The following is a 13,620-nucleotide window of genomic DNA, read 5'->3' on the forward strand; positions in this document are numbered from 1 at the left end:
AATAATTTTTGTTTCCTTTTTTTTTTAGTTACACAAGTGTAGTTGTGTGAGTAATTAATCCTCAGTATTATTATTATTTTTTAAAATTTTAGGTAGGTGTTACAATACTACACGCATAAGAAATGAAAAAAAATTAGTCAATTTTAAATTTGAAACATTAGGATCCATGTTTGTTTTGGGGGACTAAAATCAACCAAAATTGCATTTTCCCTGCATACCTTAAAGAAATGCAATGCGCATCCGGGGAATCGAACCCCGGTCAGTACCGTGGGAGGGTACTATGATACCACTACACCAGATGCGCGACGTTGGTAGCTTGAACCTCCAAATCTTGCTTGAACAAGTAAATGAAATAATCAGTAAAGCAACCTATTATTGGCGAGTACGAGGCCGGTGGGCAGTTCATAGTAAAGCGATGGGCGGTGGCGGTGCGAGAGTTTATGCTTTATTGTAGAAGAGACTGGAGCTGACCTGATGTGTATCTGAAAGTTGGTTATTAATTTCTCATGGTAGATGCTATGTTATGAAGTTTATCAATGATTTTTTCTTTTGGTAGATGATATGATATTTTATGAAGCTTATCAATGATTTTAGTAGTATTACTTCTTTTGGGATTTTAGTCTTCTCTTTAAGTTGCATCTGATGTTTGGAATCGCAAATTTTATATACACTCACAAATCCAGCACGCTTAGAGCTTGTGGTCACATAGATAATTGTTGATTTAACTTGAAGAAGTTTCTGCAATCCGTTTGCCGTTTCTGCTTATTAGATTGGTCTGTTTCTCTTACAAGCATCCGCTTGTGGGTTTTTGATGCCCTGTTGTCTGTAACATTTGCACCTTTTTGTTCTTGTGGGTTTTCACATATGAGAATTAACCACCCCTGTCTCATATATTGCTTTGACTCATTTGTTACTCCATGTGTTTTTGATGAACTTTGGATAGCAGTTTGAAATGATCGGTTATCAGCTATATTATCAGCCTTTTTTCTAAAAAAAAAAAAAAGAAAAGAAAAAGAAATGCAAGCTTTACTGCATACCCTTTCATCTTGAAAGGTAAATGTTATTTAATCAATGTGACTGCAATTGCAGGAGGAAAAATTCTGACCTTTAACTTGAGCTAAGAGGACTTGAAGCTGTTTGTGTTGTTGTCCTGTATTGCAACATAGCCCATTTTGAAATGGGGAATCCTTTGCTAAGCCACATTGAATTTTTGGTGCAATGGAGATGTGTTTTCTTGTATTGATGCATCCTGCAAATGTTTTCATTTAAATCACCTGCAGAATTTAATTGAGCATCATTTGCATCCGTACTGCAATTTATGCTACAATTTGGTTTCGTATATTTCCATCCTTATAGTGATAACTCATACGGAAATACATTACAATTAAAATTAAAAGTAATTTGTTGACACAATGAATTGTTTCTTCTGCACATTTTCTCTGTCCTGAACTGTTCACCACTGGAAAAATTGTGGTGAGTGCATAAGAACTCCTCTCCTGTTGAGCTTTGGACAGCATACTCCTATGCTTGTCAATAGCAATAGTTTCTGGTGATCTAAGAGGAGCACTAGGGGCATGGTTGCGTATTAGAAAATAGTATCAAATTTCCTTACCTATGCGTTACCCCCATCAACGTAGAAGGGTAGGCACATCAGCGGATTATGTACAGCCTTGCTCTATGCTCTTTTAAACTCTTGCATCTTCTAGTCCAGTTTCCAGCCTGCCTATTCCTGGAAGAACCATAGCCTTCAATGGATATGGATTCCCGCTGGCTTTCTTCCTTCACAGCGATGTCCAGTGCATTGTTTTTGAGGGAGTTAAAGTTCTCTGCTGTTATAATTTATAAACTTCTCTAGCAGCAACTGAAAACTGTTTCTGTTTCTTTGACTTCTTTCCTCACATTATGGGAATCTTGAAGATTAGTTCCCGCTGGACTTTTGGCTGCGAACCAGGGGTCTTGCTTCTTGCTTATTGCTGATTTTGTATTGGGATTTCCTGATATCCTGGTTCATTCCTCCTGATTCCATGTGTTGACCAGTTTGGTTACCAACGTTCTAGGTTAAGGTATACCATGCAGCTATTGCCTTTTAAATCACAAAGCTTTTTATTCAAGAGTTCAAACCTGACTTCAGGAGGATTAGGTCCTATTCTACATCAATCAAGATATTGTCAACCAAGCTGTGTGTCTATAGAGTTAGGTTGCTTTTCTTGCTATCAAGGTACAGATTTGTGTTTAAAAACTTTCTTCCCACGTTACTCTTACTTTGCCCGTGGTTTCACTCTTCCCTGATGTAGCTATTAACAACCTTGGCAATATTTTGTAATACCAGTAACATGCTAGCAATATATTTCCCTTGTATATTTGTGAATTCTTTCAACATAGCTCAATTCAAGTTTCAGTCAGATGGGGAATCCAGGAAGGAGAGAAATAGCTATGGAATGGAGTATCTTTGCCTTCCAACTTTTATTAATTTACTTGTACATTTTTTTTTTGTGCAAGTTCTATTTCAACTTTGCTTTTCCAGGGTGTTCACTGTTTTTGAGTCGGTGTGTGGAGCATGTAGAGTTGTTGGCTACATTTAACTTTTTTTGGCTTGAAGCTCCAGTGATGAAGTTAGTCAGCTTTAGTTGTCGTTCCAATTGCTGAAGCTCTGTCATATTTCTAGAGCCACATGTAGAACAGAAGGGACAGCTGAGGAGCTGGCTTAACATTTTTCCTTTGGTCGCTACTTGCATTGCTTCAAGTATTGGAGTCAGTCGAAAGTTGTGAATTTTACTATTTCTGATAGCATGCTATGCTGCAAAAATCTCTCTCTCTCTCTCTCTCTAGTTTCTTTTAGTTTTCTGTCCACCATTGTTTTACTGTTTTCTTTTTTTTTTTTTTTCTGGTGTTGTTTACTTTGGCTAATGGAGGATCATAGGTGGGGCAAATTATGGAAAGGATGGAGGGCATCTGATATGGCCTCCTCATGTCCTTGCTTAATCGAAAACTGTAACGTGAACAGCAAGCACCCTTGAATTGGGATGGTGGATCAGTCAAAAGATAATTTAAGAGCGATTCTATCTCCTTCGGCTCTTTCATCACTTGTTCTGTTGATAAAACAAGTCAGTATCTTAATCGTTGCTTGAATGTTTCTACAGCTTGAACGCCAGCACATGTTTTGGCAGAGAGCCAGTGAGTGCACGCGCTGGATTTGCACTTTCTAAGTTGAAACTACCACTCGAGTCAAGCAAGCAAGAAGAATTTAACAGTGAACGTGGATGAAAATCGGTCAGTCAGGGGCATCATGCTGTGCAACCAAAATGTGTGGATTTAACAGTGCGTGGCCTCTTATTATGATTGGGATCGGCGTTCAATGAAATCGTATCACGTGCAAAGTGGGTATCACGTGCATAGCTTAAGATACTTGAGAGCCTTGACCAAAAGAGGATACCCTAATTGTCAATCGACTATCATTGTGAATGAAGTATCTACCCAATTAAAAGTTTCTCGTTGCCCTTATGTTTTCAGCTTTGGCAAAAAGAATAAATTCTTTTATTGCTGCCCTTGTTGTTTTCCTCGGACATGAATATAAGCATTGTACGACAAGTTGAAGAAAATGGCAAAAACGGCCCCTCAGTTGAGGTTATAAGTTTGGCTTTGATCGTTTTTCATCCAGCTCGGATGTTAATGTCGTATGTTCATCATAGTATCACCTTACTTCTGATCTTCTTTCCACGACAAACATGTACTTGAGTTGCATATGTATAGGTTCCCATTCAGAGTGGGAGATATGGGTTGAGTGGCCTGAGGAGATAATAATGTAAGTGAGAGAGGTACCGACTACCGAGCACTTCACTTGCATTAAAAAGAAGAAAAAGGTTCGAATCTAGAATTCTTCCTTTGTCGGCTTGGTAATTGGAATATGTCCGAAAAATAATAGTGAAGCCAGGATTGATATTTGATGCAAGATTTCAGGATACGAGGATCCTCACTAGCTGACATTGAAGCATTGTGCTTATCGAAACAAATCTAGTCAGGAGCTGCGTGTTGATTTTCAACTTTGATGTTGAACCTAAGTTACTGCGTATATTCCAACTGCCGGCCGTTCTTCCTGTCACCTTCTTCCTCTCCTCCGACTTTTCAGACCCCCCTTCCCCAACGAACAGTATATATTGAACGCAGACACCCAACAGTAGGGCCATGTCATCAGCAACACAATCATGGCTTACGCGAAGACAGCCGTTAACCGGCAAGAGGCGCTCTTGATCATAGTATTCGCTTTCTTGATTTCATTCTCGTCTATTATGGCTTCTACTGATGCTTTGGATTCATGTAAACCAACTGATTCAGGCCCTGTTGTGAAGACCACGCCTTTAGTTTCCTTTCTTGAGACTGTTCAACAAACGTCCCTCAAAACGTTTGGGCACAAAAACTTTGATCCCAAGCTTTACGTCGACGTGTCCTTGAAATACAATCTTAATACTACCGTGGAGGCTTTTAATAAGCTTTCAATTGCTGATAACGGGTCGGTTTCTGTTAGCGACTTGAATGATTTTTTAGCCCAATATTTGGAGGGTGCTGATGAGGATTTGGTGTATGCTGAGCCAGTGGACTTTGTTGCTGAGCCTCGAGATTTTCTACCCAATGTGGAGAACCCTGAGATGAGAGCTTGGGCATTGGAAGTCCATTCCCTCTGGAAGAATTTGAGCAGGAAAGTTTCTGACACGGTTCTGGAGAAGCCTGAATTGCATACTTTGCTGCCATTGCCTAAGCCTGTTATTATTCCAGGATCCAGGTTTCGAGAGGTTTATTACTGGGATTCTTACTGGGTAATCAGGTCAGTCTAATTTGTAAATTCCCTGTTCCATTTATTCATCAAGCTACAATCTTGTTTGTTTTGCTCTCTTGAGATTGTTGTGTCAACTATCCAGGGTAGAAGGAATTAATACAGTTGGAGCTTGGGATTTTGCTAGCTCCCTATTGGGTTCTTGGTTCTCTCAGAAATTATGAAAGAAGTATGGGTAGGCTGGTAATCAAGATTAGTTTTTGTTATCTTGGATTTCAAGCTGTGATGCCTATGGTTTAATACAGAGTTTAGGCCACAGTCAAGCCTACTGCATTCGAATATTTTTTCTTGTATTTTGACATGGAAGATCCATTCATTCTCAGATTCTTTAAAGGGGGGCAGGATGTCGTGAAAGACAAGGAGAAGAGAAGTTAGAATGAAACGCTCTTTCTAATATAGAAAGTCCTCTAACCATTAGGTTTTAATCAATTCGCTCACTATATTTAGGCTATTAGTGTGTATCTAAATGTGTCAAAGGCAGTCCTCATAGCTCTAATTTCTAAGGTCCCTAGTGCATCATTTATTTCAAGATTAAGGCAAATTCTATGGGATTAGAAGTACAGGAGCTGTGCCAATTCTGGGTGGGGAGTAATGTACAGATGTACCTTAAGAAAGGCAGCAGGATAGGTTGTTGTGAGCTATGCTAGCTCTGAGAGTAACTGTCCTAGTATGCTAGCTGCTTTCCTCATTTCCTCAAACTTAATTTCCTGCAGGTCTTTTACTTAGTTGCCTCGATGCTTGCCACAGTCATTGGTAATTTCAAGTAACCACTATGCTTGATTTACACCGTAACAAAAATTACTTGTTTAAAAATTCAATCATCCTGATCTTGCCTTGGTGAAAACTGAAATGCGGGTAAGTTGTCAAACTCATGAATGTCATTTCTGACTTGGCCGTGAGTCTTGATTCTTTACCAAATTTCCCTTTAAATTTTTTGATTCATTGACGTGGGTGCTTGCCTGTTTGGTATAACTTCATTTTGGAACATAATTCTATGGGAAATTTTTTGTGCCGAGCAGGGGCTTGCTGGCCAGTAAAATGTATGTCACGGCAAAAGGAATCGTGACCAACCTTATTTCCTTAATTGATGAATTCGGTTATGTACTTAATGGTGCAAGGGCATATTACACTAACAGGAGGTAAGCATTTTTATTAGTTTTCTTTATGCTGATTTTCTTCTGCAAACCTAGAAGATGATTTTCAGGTTGTAGTGAAGGAATCCGTGAACACTTTCTTTTTTGTCTAGCTGAATTGCTAGGTTTTACCAATCTGAACCTGCAAATTCATGATTTCTTTAGATGATGGGTTGCCAAGAATCAATCTTTTCTCGTGAATCATTCATACTTGTTTCGTAATGCTCATAGACAATTCCACAATGTGCTGCACATATTTTTGCCGCCTCTGCGAAGAGTACCATATTCTAAGGTAGCTAATTGGAGTCAAAGTTCAAAATTTTGGAACTATTTGTTCTGATATTTTGTCTTATAATGAAACATTTTTCAAATTATAGAAAATAATTAGAAGTGAACTTGATGAAAATGCCTACAGTTTTGGAATCAGACACGCTAATTGCTCATTTCTGGTGCTACGGACTTCATTGAACAATAGAAACTGTTGCTAATGAGCAATTCGTAGACTAATTAAAGTTTCTGTCTCGCTTGGCCTTTCTCCTCTTGGCACCTGCACTCATGCATTTATTATTTCTTAAGTTGGAGTACTATATTGAGTTTTTTCATTATGTTCTCCATGGCGAAGATGAAATAAAGCTACATGAATGACCTTTGCAGCCAGCCCCCACTCCTGAGTTCTATGATCTTTAACATATACAATCAAACAGGAGATGAGGAATTTATCAAAAGTTCCCTTCCTGCGCTGCTTAAGGAGTATGAGTTTTGGAATTCAGGTACCATGCAGCTCTTCAATCTCCTTTTTCATTTTTGTATTTTCTCTGGGTGCTCTGACTTTTCGGTTTATCCACCTTTCTGCTTCATGTTCTGTTTATATGTATTTAATTCTTTTGAAAGCTCTTTTCTCTGATTTTATATGATTAATATCCCCTTTTCTCTGCTTTTGTAACTACAGGAATACATAAGGTGTCCATTAAAGATGCTCAAGGAGAGATCCACAATTTAAGTCGGTACTATGCAATGTGGAATACTCCTAGGCCTGAATCTTCATCAATTGTATGAGCTGTTGAAGTCCTCTTGTCTAATCAGTTAAACATGCATTTATCGAGTTAATTATAGTTTGTTATAATTTGTGCTCATGACAACTTTTGATTTCACAGGACCAAGAAACAGCTTCAAGGCTTTCAAATGTTTGTGAGAAAACACAGCTGTACCGTGAACTGGCATCAGCAGCTGAATCTGGATGGGATTTCAGTACTAGATGGATGAGGTTTGATACCATTTCTTTTTTGTTTTAAGTATGAGGTATAATATCCTTTGAGGTTTAGTAATCTTTGTTCAAGTATCTTTTTTCAATAACTAATAGTCTTGTATGGTAATATGTTTCCTGACGGATTTTTCCCCCATGAATGTGCATCATGGATTATGGCAACTTGAGTGTCTGCACATGCTAGCTTCTTTTAAGGTCTTACCTTACAGAATTTGTTTATGAATGCTATTTGTTCCTCAAATGTGCATCTTGGACCAAAGCAACTCAAATTTTTGCTCATGCTGGTGTCGCCGAAGAGTTCAATTGATTGCAGTTTGATGCATATACTCGTGACATTCTAATTGGCTGACTGATGTGACTAAAAAATTCCTCTCTCCCTTCCCCGCAACATAGCTGATACCCTGAATCTTGAACCTAACTGAGGGCAAAATGTGAGCCTTCATTAGAAACACATAAAAGGAAGTATTCTAACCTCTGCTTCAGTAAGAGAGTCTGACCATTTTCATGGCTTGGTTCAGGAATGCATCTGATCTTACAACATTGTCTACAACATACATAGTTCCTGTGGATTTGAATTCATTCATTCTGAAGGTGATATATCAGCTCATTCCTTATGAATGATGTAGTGGAAAGTTATTTTCTTTAAATTTGGCAAGTAAATTTTATGGTCGGTGTCCAGATGGAACTTGACATAGCCTTTTTGGCAAATGTTACTGGAGAGAGTAGCATAGCTGCAAGATTTACAGAAGCTTCTGAAGCTAGGAAAAAGGCAATGAATGCAATACTTTGGAATGCAGAGAAGGGGCAGTGGTTTGATTACTGGCTTGCTGAGACCAATACTTCCAAGGTGACATGCTTATGCAAATTTGAGGACATTTTATGACTTATCTGACAACAATACAAGTTCTGAGGAATGATCGTCGGCTGCAGGATGCATATACCTGGGAAGCTTCAAACCAGAATCAGAAATCATTTGCATCAAACTTCATTCCCTTGTGGGTCAACTTGTTTCATTCAGGTTTCTGCTATACTGTCTCTCTTTTCTTTCCCGTATGCCATCTCTCTGCATTGAAACGCTTGTGTTAGACGTGAGCTGTGAGGTGAAGACGTAATTGGGTTTGCATATTTAGTCTGAGCTAGACGTGAGCTGTGAGCTGAAGCCATAATTGGATTTGCATAATTAGTCTGAGCTCCACCACATTGTCTTGATAGAAATATTTTAGTAATCCCAAAAGTTTCTGGTAAAAATTCAACTATCTAGTAAACCCCTTAAATATCTCTAGTTATGTTACTTTGCTGGGGACATACTCATTTACTTTGGGTTAAGTATACTAATAGCGATTCTCTTCCCTGGGTAATTGAAGACGCAATGATTATGGAGAAAGTCATTCAAAGTTTCCAAACTTCAGGCTTGCTTCGTCCTGCAGGGATCGCAACTTCTTTGACAAATACAGGACAACAATGGTACACAATTTCTGTTATGTCGATACACACTTGTATTAAGCTGATAGATTAAACTACTGCGTGAAGTTATAACCTAGACTGAGTTTCAAACAGGGACTTTCCAAATGGTTGGGCACCTCTTCAACACCTAATTGTTGAGGGATTGGTGAGATATGGGTCGGAGCAAGCAAATTCATTAGCCAAAGACATTGCATTGAGATGGATTAGAACCAATTATGTTGTTTACCAGGAAACAGGGGCAATGCATGAGAAGTACGATGTTGAAAAATGTGGAGAATTCGGAGGTGGCGGTGAATATAAGCCTCAAGTAAGTTTTACACGCCCCAAATACAAGCTTTTGTATTGTACTTCTGATGCTTAGAATTATGGTTTATTCATCCAAAGGAATTCCTTTGCTTTCCTGTGAGCCACTCAATTTCTTATCCTAAAATTATATTCCATCTTTTGCTAACCAGGCACTAGAATGATTACTGTTTATGGAATTTTACCTGAAACTTGGTGTGGTTCAACGCAGACAGGTTTTGGATGGTCAAATGGAGTTGTATTGGCATTTTTAGAGGAATTTGGATGGCCAGCAGACGTGAAGGTGGGTTGCCAGTGAGCAAGGACATAAAGAAACATATAACCCTGCTCTACTGTAGCGAAAAAGATGTAGGCTGCATTACATATAATACTTGTTGGTAAAATTTGAAGATTCTGTCATCTTTAAAAGTCGCAGCTGGCAATTCATTACCTCTTAGCCTGTAACTGGAGTTGAAATGTGCCATTGATATAAATTGTCCTTGTCTAATAAAGCAGAATCAATTCACTGTTCTTTTTTTTTGGTGTAGTACAGATACTAAATCTTCCTGCATTGTGCCATGCCGTCTGATAATCCTTCTGTACCCCCCAAAAAAGGAGGAAAAAAAAGAAAAGAAAAGAAAAGAAAACAAGGTTTGGTCCCATGATGCAAAACTGGATGTTCAAGTGCGTAATTCATCCTTTTCCCACAGTGTCTAAATCTCCCTCCCCTGCCCTATCTGTGGCTTCTGGTTTGTGCTATTCTATCTTTGCTTTTTAACATGCCGGCCCGCGCACTAATTTTCGCACGAGTGGTAGAGGGTTTGATAGCAAACCCCATTTTCGCACAAGCTAGCAGGCTTCTGCCCTTCTATATTTGCATCTCAAAAATCACAGGTGGTAGGGCGTTCTATCTTCTATACATCTAATCCCCTATTTAATCCCTTTTTTTTTTCCCTTTCACAGCGCGGGAAATGGGATTTAAAAAACGAGAAGCGGAAGAGAGTTTTAAACTCGAAACTTTTTATTCTTAACGAAACCTTCTCAACTCCTAATCAATCTATTAAGAAAAAGCGCCCTCTAATTAAGTTTACCTGTACTCATTAACCTTAAAAAAGAAAAATTGATTCGACGCTTAAAACTTCCCTGTACTCGTGATCGGTTAATTGAAGTAGGCATTAGGAAAGATATTATTGTCACTGCTAAGCACCACCAATTACGAGGCTAGTGGTTGGGACCTAGGAGGAGTACTTAGTTGCCTGTTGATTTGTAACATATGTTCTTTTTCGTTGCCAAACTGGAATTATTAAATGCTGTAGACGACAAAAGGGTAACAAGCATGATGAACGGAACGCAACCAATGAGACCGATCAAGGGATCATAATGCTAATCTCCGATCTCAAATTCTAGCTTAATTTGGTGGTGGTGGGTGGTGCATGACGCAGCAGGAGAAGATGATCATCCGCATATGGTTTGGGGCCTACTTAGTTGGGGTGGTGATGGCGGGTCATCGCTTGATAGATTTCTTTCACGGTGAGAAACCATAATCTATTCCAAAAAGCCTAATTTGTTGGAGATTAGCCAGAAAACGTGTGTTGTTTTAGTCACAATCATGCAAATGGTACAGAGGCCCAAAGTCCAGCATTCTCAATTTCTGTAGCAATCAGGAAAGAGACGGATGAAAGTTGATTCCTTTGGCATCACCTTGATCCTGATTAATATTTAATAGGCTGCCCGTGATTTCCTAACTTCATAGCTTGCTGCCAAGACCATAATAATGACTTGCACATAATTGATGCTAATTGTCTTGCCATGTTATATAAAGCTAAAAATTACTCCAATCAAACTCTTCCAGTTTCTCTTTTGATGATCTGAATTTGTACTCTATTACCTAAACTCCTGATATCTAAAGCATCAGACTTGAACTCAATTTCCCACTCCGCATTCTAATCAAATTGTTTGCTGCTTCTATTAACAACCAACCTTATCTGTCCATCTATCCATCTATTATTATTAATATATTAAAAGTATGATGACTCTTAGCATTGTAGAGTGTAAGCATTTTTTTTTTTTTTTTTAGTTTTTGTTGTACCTATATTGCCCTCGCGTCTTTCAATCAACGCTATTGCAGGTTAATTGTGGTAGTAATTAAAAATATGAAACATTCCAAATGATAAAATCTCAATAAATGTTGGTGATTAAAATGAAAAACTCCCTATTAAAACTATTTAGCTGCCTTTGCAGTCCATCTCCAATTCTTATGAGTGTCAAAGTTTATTAACCGAAGCAATTTCTTGCTTGAAATAGTGCGATCAATTGCATTAGCCACAATTCTAGGAGTAAAAAAACATTAGTATCAAAAAATAAATAAATGCATTTAGAATAAAAGGGAAATGTATAAGAAGAACGGAGTCCATATTCAATTTGAGAATCTTGATATGAATATCACGGGACAGATGCATAATTATGTGCTATTTATCAATATAAAAAAATTCAACTATTTTTATCAATTGAATTTTATTTGACAACTAGATAGCCCATCTAAGATAATTGAGCGGGTATAGATCATTTACATTCTTTATTAACATCAATAACACTTAAACGCAAAATGAATGATCCAAATTCAATTATGCGTCTCACATTATTCAATTCAAATTCATAAAAATTTGAAAAGTTTATCTAAAAAGATATAAGGTAGAATAATAAAAGGTTCATGCAAAGTTGGATATGAGCAAGATTCACATATTTTATTTATAAATAATTAATTCATTTTAATTGTACAATTGCATTTTGTTTGTCTTAGCAAAAAACATTTTCAAAATGTTGATACAAATTTTGTTTTCATTCGTTAAAAATTGTTGATTTCATTGGAAACTTAACCAAGGATTTTTTTTTCCCACAAGTCAAAAAAGCACCTCTAAACTGTGGCTGGTAAATGATCTTGTCAAGGAGTAAAAGAAAGAGCAAGTGTGGTGAAAATAATTAAAATGACAAAATCTAATAAGCCAATTCATTTACTCTAATACCTCTCTAAAATTGATTTTACAATTTAAATCTTTATTTAATTGTGAATTCTATTTCCTAGGCTCACACTTAACATGTGTACATATATTTTCAATTTAACATCTTTCGTATGACATTGAAAAATTCAATATCATGATTTAATGGTACAAATATTGCGATTAAATAACAATTTCGGCAGAACATGACCATATTAATAATTGCTTGTCAAAATGGAATCCATAATTTACTAAAAAGCTCAAAATAAATTTAAAAATCAATAAATCAAAAAGTTTGAATCTCATTGAACTTTGTAACAATCATTTGGTTAAAGAAATTAATTAAAAATATAAAATATTCTATTACGAGATAAAAAAAAATTAAATTTCACTAAAAATGTATACCTAAAAGATGTTATATTTTAGTTAATATAATCACGTACGAAGAAGAACGTGAACTATTACTAGTTATCTTAGGTTTGATAAACTTCAGCTAATTTTGGCACATAATCTAAACTTAAGGGTGTTATCTAATCACAAAAGTGTTATAAAATGAAATATGAATAAGGCAATTTGATTGGAATATAGATAAGGATGAGAAAATTAAGTTCAATTTGTATACTTCAGATGCCTTGATGGCAAATCAGGAGTTCACATGAAGCAAAGTAGAAGGTTCTTCGAGAAGAGGGATATGTTTTTTTTTTTTTGCACTTTGAAGTTCAGTATTTATCCCACGATTGACAATGCGAGTATATATTTTACCCTCAACTTTACATGATCGTTCTTTTCACCAACTGCATGCTTTTTTAATTAATGTTCATACTTGGGGCCGGTGGCCACATTTGTAGATTGACAAAAGGTAACAAGAACTATGCGTCCATATGATAGGCAAGGAAGGTGGGAAGCTTCGATTTTGGGGAATTTGATGCGTTAGTTATACTAGTTTGTTTTTGGGGCAAGTATATATTAGGTAGTAAAAGTTACTTTTAGTTTATCACAGACCTTGAGTGCTGATTTAAGGAGGGTGGTACTAGAGTTGTTTTTCAAAAGGAGATCAACCAATGAATAATTGATTAAAAAAAAAAAGAAAGAAAACAAGAAACAAATTAGTGGGTGATCAAGTCAAGATTGTATACTTAACTTAAGAGGGGCAGAGGAAAAGATTGGTCATAATGTAGGAAACAGGGTATCCTACTAAGAAGTAAGAAGGAGGGGTCCCTTCCAAGACCGCGGAAACAACAATATATAGTGAGTGGCAATCATTGAAGAAGAATAGTCGTGTTCATTCATTCATTGATGAGTCTATGATCCAGCGCAGGTCTCCCCTTTGACACATAAAACACCAAAGGCAAACCAATCTGTTGATTCATTAAGTAGTAATTCTACTCTACTTCAAGGAAATCATTCATTGAATAAATTAAGATATGGTACTAATTGTAGTGGGATGATATATTTAATCAGCAGCACCACGATTGGAGTATCATTAATTAAATTAGTGTATTTAATTATGATCCGGACTCCCTCGCCTCGATCCACTTGTGGTAATACCGCTAGTCAAATTGAGTTGGCCAACAAAACTTGTTATCCTAATATATAGTTAAAGAAAGAAAGAGAAATCAAACCCAAACACATTAGCTACTTTTAATTGCAACA

At 37.0% G+C, this 13,620-nt stretch overlaps 1 protein-coding gene and 1 non-coding gene across 2 annotated transcripts; one reads left to right on the forward strand and one right to left on the reverse strand.

Moving 5' to 3' along the window:
* Nucleotides 1-233: 233 nt before the first annotated feature.
* Nucleotides 234-304, reverse strand: TRNAG-CCC (transfer RNA glycine (anticodon CCC)). Its single transcript has one exon. It is a non-coding gene; the product is annotated as a tRNA-Gly (tRNA).
* A 125-nt stretch (nt 305-429) lies between these two features.
* Nucleotides 430-9,503, forward strand: LOC113707485 (probable trehalase). Its single transcript, XM_027229841.2, has 11 exons — nt 430-4,819; nt 5,848-5,967; nt 6,616-6,731; nt 6,911-7,011; nt 7,116-7,225; nt 7,744-7,816; nt 7,905-8,072; nt 8,156-8,243; nt 8,590-8,689; nt 8,783-8,996; nt 9,204-9,503. The coding sequence occupies exons 1-11, from the start codon at nt 4,203-4,205 to the stop codon at nt 9,288-9,290; spliced, it is 1,794 nt and encodes a 597-aa protein (XP_027085642.2). The 5' UTR covers nt 430-4,202; the 3' UTR covers nt 9,291-9,503.
* Nucleotides 9,504-13,620: the final 4,117 nt, after the last annotated feature.

This window comes from Coffea arabica, chromosome 8c (genome assembly GCF_036785885.1).
Source record: "Coffea arabica cultivar ET-39 chromosome 8c, Coffea Arabica ET-39 HiFi, whole genome shotgun sequence".
Classification (NCBI taxonomy): domain Eukaryota; kingdom Viridiplantae; phylum Streptophyta; class Magnoliopsida; order Gentianales; family Rubiaceae; genus Coffea; species Coffea arabica.

What these genes read in the sequence shown, in the direction of transcription:
- LOC113707485 (XM_027229841.2), top strand. Translation starts at nt 4,203, where the DNA reads ATGGCTTACGCGAAGACAGCCGTTAACCGGCAAGAGGCGCTCTTGATC. An exon ending in GCATATTACACTAACAGGAG is followed by an intron (nt 5,968 to 6,615) that starts GTAAGCATTTTT and finishes TGACCTTTGCAG; the next exon opens with CCAGCCCCCACTCCTGAGTT. An exon ending in GCGGTGAATATAAGCCTCAA is followed by an intron (nt 8,997 to 9,203) that starts GTAAGTTTTACA and finishes GGTTCAACGCAG; the next exon opens with ACAGGTTTTGGATGGTCAAA.